Below are 24550 nucleotides of genomic sequence, written 5' to 3'. Positions count from 1 at the left end.
ATTCTATCCCAATCTATCGCCGCCCAATTAATTTTGGGGCGATCGCTAAAGTCTAGGTTAGATTTAATTCGCCCAAATGTTAAAAGCAAAAAATGTAGATAATCAAGAAAAACAACGATTGTATATAGGGGTAGTAAAACTAGACATTTAGCTATTGGGACAACCAATCATAGCAGAGATTACAGAGGTGAAAAAAGGTGGTTTCCAGGTTGGTAGTTTCACGATTAGGACCAGTCACGTATTTAGTTGAATAAATACGGGCATGAGGGGGGAAACGACATATCGACCTTGGTAGGTTTACAGTGTAGTCCGGAAATGTCTGATTTGGGCAACAATCCCTGATCCCAGATGAAAAGGTGGCAACAGAGCACACGAGGAAACAAATGATATCAGCGCGGAAAGAGCGAGCGCAAGGTCCCCAGTATTTTTAGCAACGCCTTGCCCCCCTCTCCGCAAAACCATAACAATAACAGAAACGCTCGGGGGCAAAGCCCCAGCCCACGTACAAAATGTAAACAATAACGTTCCAGCGTTTCACCCAAAACAAAGCACCTTTTAGACGATCCCCACTAGGGATCGTAAAACCTTTAGTCAAAAAAGGACTTGTAAAAACAACCAAAGTGACTTGTTAAATTAAAATTTTTTTAAGCCTTTTTTTTATCGATTTTTTAATTGGTTCATTCTTTTGTATTAATTGCTATATTTGATTTTTGGTTTTGATTGAGGTTTGATATTTTTGTTAAATGATTATATTTGGGTTTTTTTTTGTTCTCTATAAACTATACTTACAAAAAAAAAAGAGTAAATGTCAATTTTTTTTCATTGTAATTGATTTAAAATTGGAGAATTTTTAAAACAAAATTGTAATTGATAAAATTTTTAAAATTTAGGGGACTTTGTATTTAAGGGGGAGGTTGTAGTGTATTTAGTGTGAGAAGTACTAAGTTTGGGAGGGGATCCATAGTGATATTTAATGTCTGCACCGTGATGTTGGCAGTATGTATTTTCAGCGATGTAACATACGATGTGGTTAAAAAAATAAAGAATGCTCATAGGCTGCTCCCTGTGGTACATCACGCCCAATACCCTACAACCCAAAGGTCCCAAATGGCCAGCCAGAAATCCACCCGGGCCCCACCAGCAAAATTCGATTTTATTGTAGACATGTTATTTGTTTTCAAAGCTTGCATGTGTTCTTTAAACCTTTTATTAAAATTTCTTCCAGTTTGCCCAATATAATAGCTTTCACAGTCACTACAGTTAGTTTTGTATACTCCACATTGTTTGTATAATTCTTGTTTGTCATCATTTTGGTTCACTTTGTTTTCAATAAGTTTAAATGTACTATTTCTTGTTTGGTGACTAATGGGGAATTTTGAAAGGTTTTTTCGAACAGCTTTGTTTAATTTAGTATTGAATGTTAAATATTATTAAAAGGGTTTCAGTTACTTTCATTACATTAATATATATAGTCTCTTAGAGCAGTTTCAAAAGAAAACTACAATTTTTTCGTACAATATTTCGTTGTAATTAACGACTTTTTCAAGTACACTTTTAAAACATACACAGAATAAAATAAACCCTTGTATATATAATAATATATAAATACATAAATTTATATATATATATATATATATATATAAATTTATGACCTAAAGACCTAATTACAGAAAAAAATCATTTAAAAACTTTAAAGGTAATACATTTAATCATTTAAAGGTAACCATTTAAAATCTTAAAAATGTCATACAGTAAAAAAAGTGTCTATTATTTAAACAATTTCATTACAAATCCAACAATACCCAAGATTAAGAAAATATAGTGAGACATTATTTTTTAAACCGAGTGCTGAACAATATCAACTGTCATTGTGTGGCAGCAATGTCGTCTGCTTATGAGCCATAACAATCAGCTGTTTTAATGTTAGCTTTTATAATCATAAAATCCTTGACAATTAATTGTTGAATTTAGGTTTATTTTTGTTAATACGTATTGAAATAAAAAAATATGTACAAAATACAAAAAAAATATTTACATAGAATATTTAATAGATTTAACGTAAGATTATAACAGTACACAAAATAAGTTTTAATTAAAAGAACAATTTCCGTTACTGAACAGTTCAGGTAAGTATTGAATAAGCAATGTTCAACATTCCCACCGCCAGTTTGATTGTACATATTCAACTACGCCACTAGAGTTATTCCAAAATGTCCAAATTCCATTTGTATTCTACATATATTAGCAATCCTATGGAAATAAAGTTATCCTACAAATTTGTAATAAAAAACCCACTTTTTGCTAAAAGCCAAATGAATCACTTCTACAACAACATAAAGAGCAATCCAAATCAATTCCTAATTCACAGATTAACTGCTTTAGAAAAAAGATCTATATTACATGGGATTATGTTTATTTAATGAGTTACCTGATAACCTAAAAATTGAGAATTATCTTACAAAATTCATTAGGCAGGTTTGAAAACATATTACTAACTAGTTACTTGTATAAAGTGAATGAATTTAAATTTAAATTATTTAAATATTTAATTGCCACTCCAACAATGCACATGTTGATCTGTTCAATTAATTATTTACATTGTGATAGTGATAGTTTTTAAACAAATAGCTCAGTGATTTTGACTAGTTGAGTTGTTAAACGAATGTATGTACAGTATTGTTTTATATATATATATATATATATATAAATTGAGAATAATATATCTATAAATATGTATATATATATTAGAACTTGTTATTTTATTAGGAAGTTGCCTTTTATATCTATAATCATTAAAAAATTAGCAGGAATGTGGACAGCTAACCTTGTTGACTTGATAAATGCGAACTGACTTATCATAGCTGCCTGACACAAACTCTTGTCCTGTAGGTGCATAGTCGACACATGTCACTGCAGATGTGTGGTCCTTGTGTACGTTCAGGGCGACACTGAGCTTACGGCTATCGTATGTGTACAAACTGCAAAAAGTACAATTGTTAGCAATTAATCTTGATAATGTCTAATCAAGTAAAATACAACAAGTAAGAGAATCCATATTGAACTACAAAGATTCTCCTCCTCTTTCCTGTTTGATAAAATACTAATACAGGTTTAAAATTTTATAACGTACTAGAGACTTAAGTAAAACAGCTATTTTACATCTCTGGAAAATACATTATCTGAGTTAGAATGAATCCAACTTTGTGTTTGTGAATATAGATTAAACTTTTATTGCTCACATGGGAATAATTCTCAAGTAATAAAAATAAATAATATTATATTATTTTACAAAATAAAGTTAACTATATTTGTAAGCAAATAAATAATGATTATAATGTATATCCATCGCTATTATTTTTTGAGAATACATTATTCTGATTTCATTTGAATCTATTTAATTTCCTTGCAAGTCGTATAACTTTTTTGTTTGAGTAATATATTTTCCAGATTTTGTTTAGTAGATGATATATATATATATATATATATATATATATATATATATATATATATATATAAATATATACAAACTAGCAGGTACCTCCGCCTTTGCACACAATTTCCTAATGAAGAACAGGTATGGCCTAGGCATGCCCTTTTTAAATGGCATAATACTTCTGAAAATAAATGATGATCACTGGAAGATATTCTACGAGGGTCTTCCAGAAAGTAAAGAACGATTGCGCATCACGGGCGGCGCAGTTCCCCCACCACCGCGGTAGATAGCTTGTTCGTTAGCCACACCTTCTGCCTCAGTGTGAGCTGAGTAAGCGGTACCGTGAGGTCACGTTTTGCGTCTCCTGTGAAAGTTTTAAAATGGCGGCGTTAATTGAAAATCCCGCCAAGTGTGAAACTGCGTAGTGTGATACGGTTTCTGAATGCACAGAATGTTCGACCTATTGAAAATTTATAGGCAAATTAAGGCAGTTTACAGTGACAATGCGATGAACGAGTCATCAGTGAGAAAATGGTGCATTCAATTTAAGGAAGGTCGAACTAAATGTGCACGAGGAGGAACGAAGTGGAAGGCCGTCACTCGTTACTGACGAGTTGGCAGCGAAAGTTGATGGAAAAATTCAACAAAAACCGTCGTTTTCACTTTGAGTGGTCTAGTGGAAATTTTTTCCACAAATTTCAAGGTCGCTTTTGCACGAAATAGTGACTGAACGTCTTGGTTATCAGAAAATGTGTGCTCGTTGGGTGCCTAAGATTCTTACTGATGTCCACAAGACTAAACGGATGGGAGCAGCTCTTGAGTTTTTGACTCAGTATGACGAAGAAGGTGATGCGTTTCTTGACCGCATCGTAACGGGTGACGAAACTTGGGTTTCCTATCGAACCTCGGAAACAAAGCTCCAGTCAATGGAATGGCATCACTTCACTCGAATTCACCAACAAAAAACAGGAAAGAAAAAACCAAATTTGAACACCAGGAAATTGATGGCAACAGTTTTTTTGGGACCGAAAAGGCCTAATCCATGTGGAGTTCATGCCGAGAGGCGAAACAATCAACTCAGAGGCCTACATCAAGACCTTGCATCGGCTTCGCCGCGCTATTCAGAACAAACAACGCGGAATGCTGTCGTCGAAAGTGGTGCTGATCCACGACAATGCTCGGCCTCATTGCAGTGCAACGAACCAAAGCAGAACTCAATTCTTTCAAATGGCAAATCTTCGGACACCCTCCGTATAGTTTAGATCTGGCTCCGAGTGACTATCACTTGTTTCCAAAGTTGAAAGTGTTTTTTAGGTGGAAAAAACTTTTTGGGTGACGAAGACCTCAAGAAGGAGTAAAAACGTGGCTTCATTCCTTGGCGGCAGAACAGTATAACGTCGGTATAGAAAAACTGGTGCCCACGCTACAACAAGTGCCTTGACAGTTCCGGCGATTTTGTAGAAAAATAGAGTAAGTTTATAAGTATTTTATAAATAAATTTTCATGCTCTTATCTTTTGTTTTTATTGACTTATAACAAAACGTTCTTTACTTTCTGGAAGACCCTCGTATCTCCTGATCCATTTTAGAATAAATGGACTTTATATTTTGGGGTCCTGAAGTTGGAGAGTGAAATAGAATTTGAGTTACCAAAGAAATACACAAATTTCTCTACAACATTTCATAATATTTGAGTAAATAGCTTCAATAATTTCAGTTTCACTTGAACAATTTTAAACCCAGATGGGGAAATACTATATAGTAAGAGAGCATTTATGATATAATATAAACGAGTCCTATCTGTGACCACCACAGATATCAGGGAACTGACTCTACAGTTAGGACCAAACATATCATTTTGCTGATAAGTAACTGGCCTGACTATTGATCACTGACTGATGCAATTAACTAATAGGGAGCGGGAAGACAGGAATGAACTGAGCTGAACGTGTAGTGCTGGAGTGTGGGCAAGAGGAAGGAGATTACACGTCTATCAGCAATTTATATTTTATTGTTGTATTGACTATTTAGATATTTGAGGGGACATTTAATATCTAAATTCTAATAATATGTAGGAATACACTAGAATATAATAGAGGATGGGTGTGGTTTTGGTATGTCTTATCATATTTCTGTCCGGTTTAATATATATATTGAATTACTCCATTATAAGTTTCTATCAGAATATACGAAGGCTATCCAGAAAGTAAAGTTTTTAAATAAAATATTAACCACCTGAAATAGGAACATTTTATTATATACTTTTAAAAACTACACTCTTAGGCTACTTTTTCAACGTAATCCCCACTCAAACTGAGACATTTCTCATAATGTGACACAAGTTTTATCGATTCCAGTTTTGTAGAAATCTGCCACAGCATGAAGTTCAGAGTCACTATCAAAGTGCATGTGATTACAGCTCGATGTGTACTGAATGCCAGATTAATTTGACACCAAGATGGCGGCTGTAACCCCACCCATTGCTGCACCATTCAAAAACATCTTTTACTTTCTGTATAGCCCTTGTATATTCATCAAAGATGGTAGGAGAATTAGTGTCGCTCCATGGTTTCTTCTTATTATCGTTTATGGATTGCCTAGTCAGCCTAGCCCTGGACAATTATCTGACATCTTTTCCAATAGTCCACATTAAAATACACTGCATTTAAACCAAGCAAGTTCTTTTTTCCATTTCTTTTGATTGAATTATAAACTGACACTTGATGAGAAACACTGTCAAATGTCCATGATAGGTCCAGAAAAATGCCTATAAATTTGATCCCTTCATCAATTTATTATATTTTTTATGAATTCTACATCAGCTGTTATTGTGGACCTCGTTGGAAAAATCCATGCTATTCTTTACGTAATAAATTATTTGTTTCTAAAAATTTAAGCAATCGAATGCAAACAACTCGCTCAAAGATGTTTTGTAAAAGAAGAGGAGAATCAATACTGGTCAGCCAGCAAAAAATATCCCTGGTGCTATTTTTCTTAAAATAGGGATTACTTTGGAATAATTTTTTTATTTTTCTGGCACAATTTATTAAAAGAGTTATTAAATGTGTTAATGGTTTATTAATAAACAATGTCAGCATCCAACAAACAATCTTGTGCTTCTACGTTTTGATGTTACAACACCATCATCAAGATAGTACATTGTTAAAATGTTTCAGCACTGGGCATCATCGTAAATGAAAAATACATGGACAAATACATGAGCACAAAATTAAAATATTTTTAAAACATTTCAAAAACGTTTGGTAGGCCTACTGGTACAGCTCGGCTGTAGACAAGTACAAGACTGCAATTCAACAGAATTAAGTAATTTCATTCACGGCCGCTATTACCACTGTTGTTATCAGCTAGGCAAGGATCAATTGATCGAGAAGAGAGTGTTTTCACACCTTTGAAGATTTGGTATATCTCAAATTCTTCCAACATGTTTAATTTTCCACCCTATGAACACACATGTAACACCTCAAGTCTGTTAATAATATTGTTTATTGCGTGGTCACAGTTTACCAGGTAGACCTTTTGTCTGGCTTTCATTCGGTCAGGCTTATGCTCACTATAACAGGTTTTGAAACTATGCCCTGTTTGACCAGGATATATGTAAATGTAAATGTTGGTCCGCATCCTATACATTCCTTTTTTCAAGCTTTTCTGTCATATTTATGTAAATGTTAGGAGATTTTTAATTTAGTTGGTGGTTTTAAATGTTAATTCAAGCTCAAATTTCTTTAATTCTTTTTTAAGACCATATTACATGTTGTAACTATATTCTACATAAACAATTTTTATTTTTGTTGTTCTGAAATTTTAACAATTTTAGTACTGCTTTGATAATGATGTAATGATGTATGATGTATGTTGCGTGTTATCAACACACGTAAGCACTATATTTTTTTCTGACTAAAGGTATATAAAAACCTATTTAAATACCAATTTAATCTCAATATGTTTTGAAAAAACATTAAAGTGACTGTAATACTTACTTATAATCCTCATTTGCACATGTAAAAGTGAATGCCTCCATTGGGTTCCAAGCGAGCTGGTTGGTCCGCATTGACATAATCAATTTTCTGATTGGTCCTGCCTCTCTTGTGTCGTATAAAATTATACTGCGGTCACTCGCACATGTAGCTGAAACATACAAATTGTTGTACAACAAGATTTTCATTAAAACCATGTCTAATAATAAGTAAAGTATACCAATTTAATTTCTGTCTCTTATTTATACTATAAAATTAGAATAATGTTATTAATAAAATTAAAGTTAACACTTTTTGTGGATAATGCATTTTTAAGGTTTAACATAAATTTAATAACATCTCTATAAAATCAATATGCATTTGTTCTTTATTGTTAAAATTATTACTCTAATAGAGTAATTTTTTCAAAGCCACATCTTTAAGAAAAGTAATTATGAAAATTGACTACATTTTTTATTATAGCATAAAGGTTTAAATTTTCATTTACTTTTTAAAGCTTAGATAATTTACATGTTTTTTTTATAATAAGTCAACTTCTTCTCAACTTTTCCAAAACAAAAGTTGAGAAGTATAGTACATTTGTTGGATGGTCCTGAAATAACTTTTTGAAAATAATAAATCGACAGAGATACAAAACAAATAACAAACGTAAAAGTTCTTGGGATTGATATTAATTTAACTTTAAATGCTCATTTTGATGTTGTAAACCAACGGTTCTGCTACTTTTGTAGTTGTATGGATTGCTTAAAAACTTTTGCAATGTTGATGTATTCAAATAATTTGACTTCACATATCAACCATATTAAATCAAGCATCAGTTTTGGAATAATATTTTAGGGTGCAACAAGTAAACAGATTTTGAAAGATTATTGATTTGGCAAGAAAGAGCATTGTGTGTAAATGTTGTATTAAAAAGGCAAGAATTTGTTAAAAATCCTTTGAACAATTTAGGTAGTGACTATCTATTCATACTATTATATAAAAATCTAATGGTGTCTGTCTCTGTGTTTGTGTGTGTTTCTTAATCACTTAAATACTACTGGACTGATTGTGCTGAAATTTTACATGAACATGTCCTTGGTTAACATATATTGCTATTCTTATTTTTAAAATCCCTTCAGGCTACGCTCAACTGGTCTGCTTAAGAATCTGATCATGTGCACACCTACCTCTTCATCTGAACTAATATAAAACATTATTTTATCAATCTCTTTCTAATTAAGCAGAAATTTTATAATTTAAACAACCTAGATAATCATATGAATCAATAGTTAAATCTTTTAAAGAACTAGAAACTTTACTCAGTATCTAAATTTGTACTATCATCAGAACAAATCTGTCAATCCGTGGGACTAAATTTACAATGCATAATTCATTCTATACAACTTTTCTACGTAATATTAATTTAAATTATTTAAACATTCATGTGAATTACATTTCAATTCAATAAAAACCTTGAACACTTAAAACTGTTAGTGGGAGTATGCCCTTGTATCAATAGTTATCACACAGATAGACAGATATACAGACAACTCGAAAATACAGACAATTCAATAAACATCCTGTTGGATCCTTAATAATACATAAACGACCTTGTTAAAGCTTTAGAATAGTATAAAACAGCTGATGATTTACCAAGCAAATGTGTTTCAACAGGATTGAAAGCAACAAAATGCATGCTGTCCACATCCCACGAGAGGGTGCGAACTGGTTCACTGCGTGACTCCTCCCAGAGATGACAAACATCACCACACGTTGCGAACTTATCACCTCCCTGATTGTAGCTGATGCTTTGCAAAACTGTCTGCAACACATGTAATAAATACTCTATTAATTTGGGTATAGTACCATAGATGTCCCCAGTTCTGAACTTAGATTGTCAGTACTATATATTAATAGCAAGCTATATAAGAGGAGCGTACCTGGACAGATCGCTTAAAATATTGAGGCTGTAAATGTTAGTGTGGAGGACAATCCGAGAAAATGGATTAATCAGCATTGTCAGAAGTTAGGCTTACCTTTGCTTGTGCTCTAACAAAATTAAATTTAAAATGAAATCAAGCTGAGAAATACTGTAAAAACGGATTGAATTTGTTTATTTAAGTCCTTAAAAATCAAGATGAAAATTAAGTTTTTTCAAAAACATTAGCAATGAAGCCCGTTTTTACCTCAGTAGGATAAGTAAATAAGCAAAACTTCAGAATTTGGGGAGGTGAAAATCATACTCATTCACCGTTATATCCACCAGAAGATACAGTTTGGGCTAATTGAGTCCCTGGCTCAAACTTCTCTGGGAACGTGAATCAAGACGCCTTGACTGTAAATTGTGAATATTAACAGCCCCAGCTAGAAGGGATGGAACTGGAATACACCTGGTTTAAAGAGGACGGCACGACCTGCGGTACTGCTGGACACACAACAGCAGTTCGCTACTTAAACAGTTCCCAGAACATGTAATTAAAAAAAAAAACTGGTGATCGGAACTAGTCTCTAATCAGTCTAACCCTTTAGTATTACTTTCTCTAGGGTTTGCTGGTATATGTCAATAGTCTACAGACTCTCAACGTCCTCAAGGGGTAAATTCATCACGTTGTAGATGATATACAGCCTTGTGTGTGTGAGAATGTGATAGAGAACTTTGCTACAAGACTTACAACTTACTAGTCAAATTTGTCAAGTTCAAAAATTGAAAGATTCCAAAGCGACAGTAGACTCTGCTAACAAGCCGGCCATGGTAAGTGAAGAAGCTTGCCAAACTTCACTACTTCATCTGAAATGATTTCTCCTATGACTCAGAGTCATCCTCCGACAACTGACCAGATTTTACAGAAGAGTGGGGATCCAGACAAACCTCGTCACAAAAACTGAACGATCTTCCAGTCAGTGACACAGGGTCTCTCTCTACTGAAACCGGACCAGAACCCTTACAGAAGAGTGTGGGAGCCAGCCAAACCAAAAAACTGACCAACTCACAAGACTACTACATAAATCCATTTGACCAACCTTCTTCAACCACTCACCCCTGCGCACAATAATCAATACATAATAACACAAGGACAGGTTGATTTCCCAAACAACTATTCACCACCAAAACAATGGAGGGATGGCCAAATACATTAAAATAAGAATTTTTTAGACCTTTACCCAAGAAAAACGAGCAAATTCAAAACCAGGATATTTGTAAACTCGGCCCACCCAGCAAACAGTCTAATTCTACACACAAAACAACAAGTTCAAATAAATTTCAAGAAGTAAACTTCCAAATCAGCTTAACTTCTTCCACCAAAATATGGACAGGATGACAAACAAAATTGAAAGACTGGAACACCTTTTGCATAGCACTAACCCGGACTTTGTAATTCTTACAGAACATGGACTGAAAAGCAATGTAATAAACCATGCCAAGTTGGCTGATTACACACTTATTCAGTGCATATGGAAGGAAAGAACATATCAAAGGAGGGGTTGTTATTTATAGGCATAACAATATAGCCAACAAAACTGAAAATTTAGAGATTGAAGAGTACAGCTTAGAAATGGTATGTGAGGTAACAGCAGTAAAAATACACATAAACAAAAAGAGCTTGTTCCTGCTTGGAGTGTATCGACCACCTTGTGCTGACCTTGATACATCACTACAAGTTCTGGCAGATGCCCTCGACAGCCTTCCTACTCAGAGAAATGACACACTTATCATGGGGGATATTAACATTGACAGTTTAGATGAGGCCTCTAGAGAATCCGTTGTACTAAATGCGCTACTGGCTGGTTACAACATAAGAAGACTTGATCTCCCAGCCACAAGAATCTCAGAGACCTCCAGTGTCCTCAATTGATATGGTGTGTTCAAACATTCATGACAGGATTAAAGTACTGGTCTCTCACACAGGTCTATCAGACCACACAGGACAATACTGCACACTGGACTTTCCAAAAATGAAAGCAGAAATGACATACACTTCAAGACGGAATTTTAACTACAACAATCTGCTGTTTTTTAAAAAATGAACTCTCCCTTGTTACCTGGGATTCTGTTTTGACAGCAAATGATGTGGAAGAGGCGTACTTTAATTTTCAACCAAATGCTCCAGCTTGCACTTTGACGATGCATGTCCAAAAAAAAGATCTCGAACTACACAAAAAAGGGGTAAACGACTGAGGTTATGATGAAGAAATTATGACAATTAAAAAGGAGTTTTTTAAAAGCGCAAGACAGATTTCTCCTAACTGGCCATCCCGATGACAAGAAGACAGCCACAGATAAAAAGAAATCCTACGACCAAAAATTAAAGAAGGCAAGGCAGGAAACATGTGCTGCATACATTGAACAAGCAGAAAACAAAGCCAAAGCCATATGGGACACCATCAATAGTGAGAGGAAAGGGAGGAAAGAACTTGACAACAATCCTACAATAGAACTAAATGACAATGGAATAAAATGTACTGACCCTACAGATGTAGCAAATCGCTTTAATTATTATTTTGTAAACATAGCTGAGGAAACACTAAAACAGAACAAAATATATAACACACCACCAATAATTCAAAATCTTCCAGCTACCACAGACAATACTCTTACTTCTTTACGTCCAACAACACCTGACAAGATAGGCAGAACCATTCAATCATTAAAGAACTCCACATCCTCAGGCATTGATGAAATATCTTCAAAAAATCCTGAAAAACATGTGCAGATGAGCTAATATCGCCTCTAGTGAAGATCGTCAACATGTCCATGGCAGAGGGCACTTTTCCATCCAAGTTGAAGATAGCCAAGGTATTTCCAAAACACAAGCAAGGGGACCTACAAAACATTTCTAACTACCGACCTATCTCACTGCTCTCATTTGTCTCCAAACTTATTGAGAAGAATTGTTAAAGTAAGACTCCAGGAACATCTTAGTCAAAACCAATCATTGACAGACGGCCAACCATGGGTTCGTTACTGGAAAATCAACCACAACTGCACTGATAGACCTTGCTGAGTATATAATTGAGAACATAGAAAATGGCAACACTATCACCAGCCTGTATCTTGACCTAAGCAAGGCTTTTGACTGCCTGGGACATGATCTTATTCTAGCTAAACTACAAAATTTAGGAATCCAACGAACAGCACTAAAATGGTTTGCAAGTTATCTAAAAAGGACGAAGCCAAATGGTAGAACTAAAACACACAAGAGGATTTACAAATACTGTCAGATCTGAATTGGTACCGACTAACAGAGGAGTTCCCCAGGGCTCTGTCCTAGGGCCAATTCCTGTTTGTGCTGTTTATCAATGATTTTCCAGAACATCTAGAGGAATACAGTAAGATGGTCATTTATGCGGACGACACTGTGCTGCTTACTGCAAACAGAAAACGTAGATCAACTAGAAGTGAAGACTTTTATTGCCTTCAATATGACACAAGACTACTGTATGAAAAATGACTTAGTTCTCAATGAAAGTAAGACCAAGCAAATGTCATTTGGGAATAAAAAGTCTACAGTATCTGAAATGCCCAACCTGACAGCAGCTGACAAAATCAAACATCTAGGTGTCATACTTGATGAAAATTTATCCTGGAATAATCAAGTGGACAATCTTTGCCTAAAACTCGGGTCAGCTCTCTATGCCATAAAACGAATCAAGGCAACTAGTACCCCTGAGGCAACAAGGACTGCATTGTTTGAAAGCCATTTACGCTATGGTATTACTGTCTGGGGTGGATCCACTATGGGCAATCTCAACCGCGTCCTGGGTATGCAGAAAAGGGCAATCAGAGTAATAGCAGGCTTAAGTCCAAGACAAAGCTGTAGAGATGTTTTCAAGAACCTGAACATCCTGACGGTCACTTCCATCTACATCCTAGAGTACTGTCCTTTACTGTGTGACCAAAGAGCCTCCTAAACAAAGTGACGTGCATGAATACAACACCAGATATGCAGGAAACTATGTGCTGCCAGGTCACAGAACAGCCATGTATGAAAGGAAACCGTTGTATGCAGGAGTGAAGATGCTAAACAAGATACCAGACCACTTGAAAGCTGGAGGCCCTGTGCTGGATGAAGAGGAAGCTACAGAGATGGCTGCTAGACAAGGCTTTCTACACCCTAAATGAATTCTTTGCTTGGGGAGACCCCACATAACACTGAAGAAGCTTATCTATTATACTAATTTGACTTAAATTTGACGCTGTAACATTTCTTGAAGAAATTCTAATAAAGGATATTGTCTATTGTCTAGCAGGCTGCAGGTGGGAACTTTTCACATATAAGTAATTGGAAATACTGTACTTTAAGATTAATATTTCATTTTGTAAATTTTGCTTGGAAATATATGGTAGTTTCATAACACTTTAAATCCGCCATTGTTGTTGGGAGACCCTTTATATTGAAAACAATGACATTTGCACTCTAAATGTAATCAAAATAATACAAGCAAAAGAAATGATTTCAGATTACGAAGTTTTATTGTTAATATTAGGCCTACCACACAAGTTGCATATTTATAATATCAAATGAACCTACCTTACTTATAACTGTGGTGATGATCTCTTCCCCTTTATCAAAATTATCATCCACATTCCAAATTTTAATTGTTTTGTCATCTCCAATTGTCAACAGATGGGTTCCACTTTGATTGAAGGTGATTCCTCGTACACAACCATCATGTGCTTGAATATTGTGAACACATGTTCTTTGTGATAAATCCCATAATCTTACCTGAAAATATGAATCTTTAAATACAATTAATGTATTGTAAAATGTATTAGGAAATAAACATGATCTAAATTCCTGGCATGAAATTAACAATTCAATCTTCTAGTAATATTAAGCGTATTTCATTTTCATTTGAACATTCTTACTCCTCCAATTAATTGAAACACAATTTAGGTAAAGTATTAAATATACTTCTTTATTGTTAACTTTCTTTAGTGTCTGACTAACACATACATTACCAAAATAATTAGTTACAAACTTTTAAGACTGAATTAAAAAAATAACGTGAATTAACAGATACATTGGATTAAATACTTTCACAAAACATACAAATCTTATATTGAAAACTTTAACATAAAGCATGACAAATCAAAACTAGATGAAAAATGACAGCTATTTGTTGATTCCGGCTTGTGCAAGCATACCTTTTAAGTTGTCGTGCTTGATTATGCGTTGATGGCTTTCATAAAAAAAAATACCATTGTTTTTTTGAATTTTTATAAAAATTTCAAAATATAAATAAATTATAAATTATAAATAAATATAAAATGTTCATCATTTTTTATAAATAATGCAAAACAGCTAATGCCTTTCAACTGGCAAAATGTTTTGTTGCTCCTGGCTTGAGCAGCAAGCATACCTCTAAAGTGATCAAGGTTGGATCATGGTCACTTATGCGTTGACAGATTTCATTAAGAAAAGTACTGTTGAATTGTTAAAAAAATGCAAAATAGTTAGTATCTTGTAAATTTATTATAACTATACAAATATTTTTGTTATTTGACTGTAAAAGTTTTCAACACCATTTGCACCATTTTGTTAATGGCTACCACTGAAACTAAATATAACATTCCTTTTTCATATTTGCTTATGCCTTTAAAACTAGTTTTCCCAAATTATTAACAATACAAAAAATAGCAATAATAAATGGATTTCAAATGATGATGAAATAAAAAAATTTTAAATTGAACCTAAATTGCTAATTTAAAACAAAAACATTAACAGCTAAAAAAGAAGTTAAATTATAGATTAAGCTTATTATAAAGTCTGAAGTTGACCATGCTATAAAAACAAATTAAAATATAAATACTGTTGCATATGGTAAAACTGTATCAGATTCAAGCACTGTCAGCAATTTTTTAATGGTTTCTGTAAATGGTGTTGATAATAATTTAGTAATTCCAAAAAACCATTCTAAAACAGTGACATTCCCATTAAAACAAAAAACTAAATGAGAGATTCTTTTAAAGCTGTTGAAAACGCAGTAAAAACAATATTGTATGGCTTTTGTAAAACAAATTTTCAAGAGGAATTGATGATATGACAATGGCTTTGGTAAAACTATAATTCTTGTTTATATATCCAGGTCACTCATACTCATTATTAATTCTTCATTAACCCTCCATTTATTAGATAACTAGTGACTAGTTGCTAAAAATGTTCTTTAAATGTTGAACAACTAGTTACTAATAAAGTAGATTAACAATCTGCATTGGTAGTAAAGGAATTAAATTATTTCTCTATTAAATTTAGGTATGTTATTAAGCCAGTTATATTATTAGCTTTCTCTAATTTTGGACATGGACAATTTGTTATAGTATTGTTTGTATGACACTCACTTCTTACCACAGACCAAGCTGCCTTTGTCTTACTTTTGGAATATAAAATGATATTGATGTTTAGTTTTCTTTTAGCACAACTTAAAAGTTTCTTAATTTAAGTCCTGTAATGTGTTCTGTATTTTTTTTAAAAGGTCTATCTCACCTGAGAGAATACATAACATTCAGTTGCCTTTAGGATAATTTTCCTCTTAAAAGTCACATAGAACACTCATCAATATTATAGTCATTCATAGTTTACTGAATAAAGTCAAAGAGTATGCATCATTACATTGACGATATAGAGGTGGGTGGGCTTTTCAATTTAGTTAACCATACTGTAAAATAAGTAAAAGTTTGTTACATACCTCTCCATTGAAGTCACCGCTTGACAGCAATGCCAATCTAGTTGGATGCTTTCTTAAACATGATATTCCATCTCTATGACCATCCAAGTTGCCAATAAATGGTTTGGCAAATACTCTTTCTAGTTTAACAGCATTTAATGCACGAACGTACTCACGAGGAGCTTCGAAGGGATGTAAACTAGGGTCATAATTGCGGGGAGCTAAAAGAAAAAGTAAACAGTTTCAGTGCAATTGAATAACAAGCAATTTATATTATTTATTTAATATTTTGCAATATAAACTAGGTCAACAAGTTATAAATAGCCACCTGATTTTTTTTAAAGTCAACAACAATATTACTATTGTTACATCATATATTTTTATGCAAGAAACATAAAATACACTAATAATAAGAAATACTAAATGACCCAATAACAAACTTGTTTGCCTGAGACAAATAAAAATCGTAACTGAACGTAAAGATTTCAACTTTCACTTCCCACCAATAATCCATGTTAATTTAAACTTCAGATCTTATATCCATAACTATAACACCAGGAGTTGAAATAATTTAGTTATTGAATTTAATCATCTTAGTAAAACCATGAAACAGTCACAAAGTAGTTTCATTAAACTTTTTAAATACATTAATGCCACTGGTTGATAAATATCCTGACTTAATTTTCAGAAAAAAGCTCTATGGATTAATCCTTACTGGTTAATCCTTTTTACACTTTCAATAGTATTTTGAAGTTGGACAATTGCTTCTTGAAAATTATTTTTGTCTTTACTGTTATTAATCTCAAATCTTTATTAGATGCTTTTTATTTCTTATTTCTAATTAGTAGTTTTTTTTTATATATTTTTATTGTTAGTTAATTTATAAATACTTTATTAATTGTTGGACTTTAGTTTGTTTATTTTCATTAATGACATTGTTTTAAATGTAATTTATTTGTAATAATTAATTTTAACTAATCAATAGCGTAGTTTTAACAACTCTTTTTACATCTCAACACACATCTAATTATACAAATAGTATGATTTTAAAATATAATAATTTATCTGTAATTTTTAGTTATAAGAATAAACTTGACATTGTGCTGAAACACTGACGTTATTAATACTTGTAAAAGTCTTCTAAAAATAAATGTATTTTACTATTATTATAATCATAGTCTATGCTCTCTGTCTTGTTTACCAATATGCATCGTATTTGCACATCTCGTTACTAAATAATTGTGTTCCATTTTTCTGCATTGTACATTTCAAAACAAAGGGTCCTTGTGTTTTATTGTTGCCGTTAGCCACTTTGTATTCGAGTTGTGTTGTGTTTGTGTGATAGTAAGCTTCTAAAACAACGGATTTACTTTTTAAAAGAGAAAAAAATTATTGATCTACAGACAAACAATATGTAGTGGGTGCTCTATCAAGTGTTTTGATTGTATTTGAATGATGTTCTACTACATGTAGTTTTTAGTTCGACATGAAATTTTACATTCATTTTCTTCGTGTGCAACAATTGTAATGGCCATTGTCCTCTAGCTGAAGATACACTGTTGTTTCGTTATTTTAGACAAGCTTAATAAGGTAGGTGACTTTGTAATATTTGTGATTCAGTGTGATCCGACTTTTGGAATTTTATATTTTACTGATCGGTACTATCTTGCAAGATGTTTTTTCATTCTGATGGCGAGAGGCATTACTATTATTCCGTTTATCTATTAGTACTATGAGATTAAAAAACTTTTTGAAATGCAATTGTAATCTATTGTTTTTTTAATTTAATATTTAAGCATTTTTCTTTTGAAAAAAAAAAACAACAAATATTGCAAATTGGCTAAAGTAAATAATTACCTGGTAGTTATTCTAGCAAAAAAAGAAAACCATTCTCGAGATAGTACCTAAATTCCAGCTCAGATCACTTGAGTGCTCAGTTAGTCCAATGTGATCCAACTAGAAAAGTGGTATATATATAGAGGCCATCTGGCCTACACAAGAAACGGTTACATAATTCAAATAAAATGAGAGGAAAAATAACAAATATAACCGAAGAAAAGAAAGAAAAAATTATATAAACCAAAAGAAATTGAGGACGACAATGTAAACAAAGAAAAGAAACATGCAGTTCCATGTCTAACTATAAATAGTACAAATCTTTTTAATCTAACACAATCAACAAACATTTTGTCAAAAAGTAAAACTAATACACTTATAGAAAATAACTCTAATGTTGTAACCAAAAACAATTACCAATCTATTGTAACCAACTCAAATACAAAATAGCTAATGGCGACGAAAAACACAAAGAAGAACGTCTTTATTATGAAATCTACTACGTAGCAAATCTAACTGATCACGAAACAGGTAAAAATAATTTAATGACCAGATGTGCAAATACGATGCCTATAGGCAAACAAGTTTGAGAGCACAGAGGAAAAACGACAATCAAACTGCACCATAGAGGTAGAACCTGTTCTTGGGCCTCTAAAACTTTCTTCTACTTTATTAGCCTTTTGGTGTTGATTATCCCCTCCTCCGCCTTCTGTAGTGCAAAATTGTAACCAGGATACTTTAAAACAAATTTATTTTTCTTTAATACATTCCCATATAAGCTACGGGATCAGTGTATATGAAGCTACTTCAAATAAAAACCTTGAAAAAATTCTTATACTACAAAAAAAATCAATACGGTTAATTCTAAATTTACCATGGCAAGCAACCGTTAAATATTTATTTGCACAATTAAGAATTTTAACTGTTTACAGTCAATACATATACGATACAATAACTTACACAAAATTTAAAAATATACCTAACTATACCACTCATAGATATAATACTAGGAGTGGTATAATTTTTGAAAATCATAAATTAGAGCTGTTTAAAAAGAAAACTGAATACGCCGGTACACAATTTATTCAATACATTCCTATTGACATAAAAAAATTGAAGGAATCAATCCGTTTAGAAATAAATTAAAAAATTATCTCATATCACGATCATTTTATTCTTTTGAAGAATTTTTTGAGGGCTTGGGCCATTAAACAAAAATAAAAATTGAGTTGATTTTAGTTGTTTAAATTAACAATATTTATGTTAAGTTAACATAAGATTTTAGATAGGTTAACCTGTATCTGTGATGATATTAGTCTATCTGTATTTGTGACACTATTCTGACTGTATTTATAATATTACAGGTTTGAATAAAGATCTATGACTATGACTAATTTCTGTAACAGAATTTTCTACATCCAGAAGAGGACATATTGAGGATCGTCTAGGGGATGGGATGGTTGCAGATAGCTCTTTCGATCAAGTGACACCATCACTCACGCCAGCCTGCTAGTTTACCACATAGAAATTTTTGTCTCTAAAAACAAACATACGTGTCCAGCTCTTGAACACAATTATAATACAAGACACAAAGAAAATCTTGTAGTGGATAGATATTGTCTGTTGTTAACAAAGTACCTAATCAGTTTTCTTTTTTGGACCTAAATTGTTTTTCGCTACCACATAATTTAAAGGAACTTGACAACTTAAAATCAAAATCTCTTAAAAAACACTTAAAAAGCTACTTGGTTCAAAGAGCTTTCGGGCCGAGCCTTCGGGAGGACCTTGATGAGCTAAAGACCTAAGGTTGGTGGGTCTGAAGTCCCTTCAGTACAGACAGGCTTTCCTAAATATTTTATAAAGGCTAATATTAGATAAATGCTGTTTTTTTTATCTATTTATATCTCCACTGCTAGAAATATAATATTTATTGCTTATTGACCAACTGTATTTGAGAATTACACAAAAAACTGAACAGAGTTCTATTGTGTCAATAAATAAGTTTGAAGTTTAGCTTGTTATCCCCCACCCAGAAACCCCAATTCCCCTTGGTCCCCTAGGTTACTGAACTATTTGAAATATAACCCAAAATTTCACAACATATCATCAGTTATTGTGCAATTATGGATCGCGACTGCCTAAAAATTCTTTCTGGGAATCAAAATATACCATTTAAAAAAATTGATAAAAGTTATTTGATATTGTCATAGCTGACATGGCTAAAGTAAAGTGCAACCAAACAATCGGTAAAAACAATCAAATAATGGGTGCAGGCCACTTATTAAAGTCTACCAATGCCCAATCAGAAATAATAATTCTTCCTATCCCCTAAAATCAATGACTATTTGCGGTAGCCTATAATCTAAAATTTCAAATGTGTTTTAATTTGTGTGATATAAAATAGTTTGTGGCCATATGAAAACTTTCTAGAAATAATAAATAATACACTATTTTAGGCAACTATTCAGAGGTTTTAGATCAAATTAGGTAACACAGCTAAATCAAATATTATCCCAAAAAAGTGTTACTATTTGACACTAAGATTAACCAGTAAACACATGGACTTATCCTAGCAACAGAATACAACCATACATATTTTTGTTATGGAGGATGAGCAAAATACGTTAGAAACATCAAATTCATGATTTGCCGGGTCGACGGTTAACCTCATAGATACCTAACAAAACCAACTAGGCTATGGCCTAGACCTAGATATCAAAGAAACCTTATAGAATTCTCCCCATGGGTTACCAAATCCACATGTTGACGCTACTTAAACAAATATCCTCACTTGAGAGAAACATCGGGTAGGGTACGATAAGTGGACCCGGTTTTTGTATATCGAAATTGGCAAACGATATTACTTAATCATAACCATAGATATAATCAATCGATACTGATTAATTATTTTTAACCATTAACTTAAATAATCTACATCAACAGCAGTAAACACTTTCAAATAATACTCGTAATGTAATATTTCAATTATTTATAAGTAACATTTTATTATTAAAAATGACAGTCAATTTTAGAAAACTAAACGACATTGCTTTGAAATATGATAGCCTAAGACATGTTTTTTGTGACTTCAACACGTTGGACTTGTAACGAAAAACCCACTATGTGAAATTTGTGGGAAAGAAACAACTGTAACTGTGAGGAGGAAATATGGTCGTCTTCAGTTTTCCTAATTTTGGTTATAATAATTTGTTTGATCACAATTAATTAAAGTTCATATTTTAATTTATTGAGGACTATAGATACTTTTATATCGATTGATAGTGTAGGATTTGAGATGCAAATATTAGGGTATCGATGATTACATTCTTCGATATAAAAAAACTTAAATCGTACCCTACACGAAACATCTCACATATTTTCCTCATTATTCATCACCATTTCCAAAGTCTCAAAGTATTAGTTACTTCTTGCTGTTTTTGTTAACATTAAAATTACTATAAGTGATAAATTGAAATCATATTCTGTTAAATAAATTGTAATATCGAATTCTTCCTTTATATAAAAACAACCGAATAACGAGTGTAGGCTGCTGATTCTACCCATTAGTTTGTTGGACTATTAGTGACTTATAAGTTAAAAACTTTTCACCATAAATAAGTGTGTTACCTTTGAATATATCTGACTTTGTTTCTCTTAAGTAGTGGTCGGGATTTCTTGTCAGGATCTTTACCTTCATGTTGATCTTAAACTGATAAATGTAACCTAAACACTACTTTCACAACTAAAATAAACACTCAACATGGACAAAACATAAAACAAACGAGATACTAAAAACACGTCAGCTGAAACTATCACTCTATTCTAATTCCAATACAAACAAGCACGGCATGGAACAATCACAGTGTTGCAAAAGTGAACACACGACAACATTTTTTTATTTTTTTTTTTCACCAATTGGCAATTACTAGGCAGGCTAAAATATACAACACTAGTGTGCACTTTTTGAATTGTTATTATTAATAGAATTGAATTATTTAGTGTTACAACTATGCATGCAGCTATGCTGTACACTTTTGCTTTATACGTAACTATTCGCTGTTCATATAAGACATGTACACTGAATTAATTAATTTATAATATTTTAAATTAATCTATGGCGTGGTTTCTTATTCTATGTTGCCAGATTTACATATGTTATAACTATGGTTTTTAAGTTGTTAATTAACATTTATGTTTCGTGTTTACACCGTACTGTTCAAAAAGTACAACAAAATGAGTAGAAAGTAAATGTTAAAGTCGGTGACAAAATTTGATTTCAGCACTTTCTTGCGTTTGCAACGTTCCCTAGCTAACAGGAAGCGGGATGTACTAATTTTAGGTTTCTATCTTTGACACCAATATTAAATGTCGGGTACAGAGAAAGAACTGTTCAAGTTCATAACAAAGAAATTTTGTATTATTACATGCCCTGATTATATCCCCTTGATCGTCAAGGTTATATCCCACGACCACTCACCGCCCCACCGAGACCGACCTCCATGCACCATGAGAGTTACGCTCAGGCCGTCACCAACGGCTCTCCATAATGGACTTCCTGCGTGAAATCCTCTTTTGATTCACAGATTAATCTACATACAAAGGCAGATGGTTCTCTTTTTTAGGAGACCACCTGACTTATTCAAAACTACAAGATTCAAAACAAATAAGTAGGCTTTATCAAAAGGCCCAATGAGCTACAAACAAACTTGACGAACTTCAACTGACTTGTGAAGAATTCAAGACTGATGTTCGTGTCGTTACCGAAAACGGTTTAACAGCACTAACATCGGTCTGTGTAACATTCCAAATTTCAAACTGGCTTCTGCGTTCTGCCGACAAACTTCTAAAGAAGGAGGTGTGGTAATCTGTCTCAAACACAATTTCAACTTTTCCCAATTTTTGGTAAAAAACCAATTGAAAAAGATGTCGAAGCAACTGAGTCAAAATTTAAACAGACAACTCAAAAATGATCATCATTGGCATCTACAGATCTCCCAGTAGACAACTAAAGACAACTCTTTCAAATTTCGAAATTTTACTGACATACCTGACCATCGTAAATTCGTCTTAATGGGTGAGCTCAACATCAATACCTTGAAGTACAACCACTTATCAACAAAACTTTGCATATTTTTAATGTTGTCTGGTCTTCAATTGCTTGCTAAGCCACCAACCCGAGTGACAGACACAACGCAAAAGATCATTGATAATGTCATCTCCAACATTCAAAATATCGCTGTGTCTGTGGTTAACACAGCAATGTGGCCAAGAGGTTATAATAAGTGGAAGTCAGATTCAAAGGGAACCCAAAATTACCAAAATATTAAGAGACGCGAGGTCAGAAAACATCGCTCTCCTCAAGAATTTTTCTTTCAAAACAAAAGTGGAATTTTCTAAAATAGTCTCGATCAACTGAGCAGTTTCAAACACTTAACGATTGTTTAAATTATCACATTAACAAATACTGCCCTGAAAAAGCAATGGAAGTTTGTTCCAAGGAAGCATACAACAAAATGGACCACCCAAGGAATTTTAATTTCGAGAGAAAAACTCAAGTTTTACTTCGAAATTTATAAAAACATTAACCATTGAGCAATTTAAAAGATTCTTCTAAATTTACAAGAGAACTTAGAGAAATATGATGTAAGCCGCAAAGGTGTACGGTATGTCTTAAAATCAATTCAAAACTCAAAAGATGTTTCTAAAACTGTTTGGGGCATCATTAACAACAGAAAACACAAACCAATAAAAATAAATATTGGGGATAGACTCGTGGATTATGCGATCGATGTTCATAATAACTTTAATAGATTCTTTACGTCGTTGCTGATAGGCGGGGCTGTTGGCCGCATCGTCCCCATTGTACTGCACCCATGACAGATTCCACTATCTTCAATGGTTTTGGCACATGACGATGAGAAAGAGCTTGTGCGAATTATTCAGCAGCTCGCAGTAAAAAATCAAAGATCTGAATTTGATGTTCTAGTGGCTAATTCTTGATCTCTAAGCGTATTCTGAAATACAGGACAGCCCTTCTCTTCATAAAGTTTACAAAGTAATCACAATTAAAAAAAATGATAATGTTTCTGTTAAAATTTATCAGCCTGTCTCAATCTTGCCAATTTAGCAAAATATTTGAAAAACTGTTTTTGACGAGAACGCTGCAATTTGTTAATAAACACAACCAACTCTCAAATAAACAGTTTGGCTTCAGGAAGGGTACATCTACCGTAGACGCAGTGTTGAGTCTTATATACATAGTTGTAGAGGAATTATAATGTCGAAATTCCACTAAAAGTGTGTTTCTCGTCTTATAAAAAACGTTTAACTGTGTTGACCACAACATACTTCTTGACAAACTGGAATCACATGGCGTTCGAAGAGTTCCCCACAAATGGCTGAGCTCTTTTCTCAGCTAAAGGACGCAAAAAGTTCAAATTTCAAACCAGTTTTCCAACACTTCAATCAATCTGAGCTATGGAATTTTTCAGGGCTCAATTCTCTGTCCAGTCCTAGTTTTGTTTATTTAGGTCAACGACATAGGGCCGTGACTACTGCACGGGCTACTCGTACAGTATCCTGATGATACGACTCTGTTTCAGCTCAAAAACACAATCAAATCTGAAACTCCAATCTTT

The 24550-nt window shown here is 33.0% G+C and overlaps 1 protein-coding gene across 1 annotated transcript; it reads right to left on the bottom strand.

Moving 5' to 3' along the window:
• Nucleotides 1-2824: 2824 nt before the first annotated feature.
• On the bottom strand, nt 2825-21743 carry LOC124372829 (DDB1- and CUL4-associated factor 13; the record flags this gene model as incomplete). The annotated part of the gene is given in 6 exon segments (XM_046831234.1): nt 2825-2978; nt 7431-7578; nt 9063-9231; nt 13940-14134; nt 16098-16297; nt 21540-21743. Coding segments are annotated over 6 exon segments (936 nt in total), but the record flags the coding sequence as incomplete, so codon positions are not given.
• Nucleotides 21744-24550: the final 2807 nt, after the last annotated feature.

Source organism: Homalodisca vitripennis, unplaced genomic scaffold, assembly GCF_021130785.1.
Source record: "Homalodisca vitripennis isolate AUS2020 unplaced genomic scaffold, UT_GWSS_2.1 ScUCBcl_4091;HRSCAF=10035, whole genome shotgun sequence".
Taxonomy (NCBI): Eukaryota; Metazoa; Arthropoda; class Insecta; order Hemiptera; family Cicadellidae; genus Homalodisca; species Homalodisca vitripennis.
This window is presented reverse-complemented; position numbering and strand designations above follow the sequence as displayed.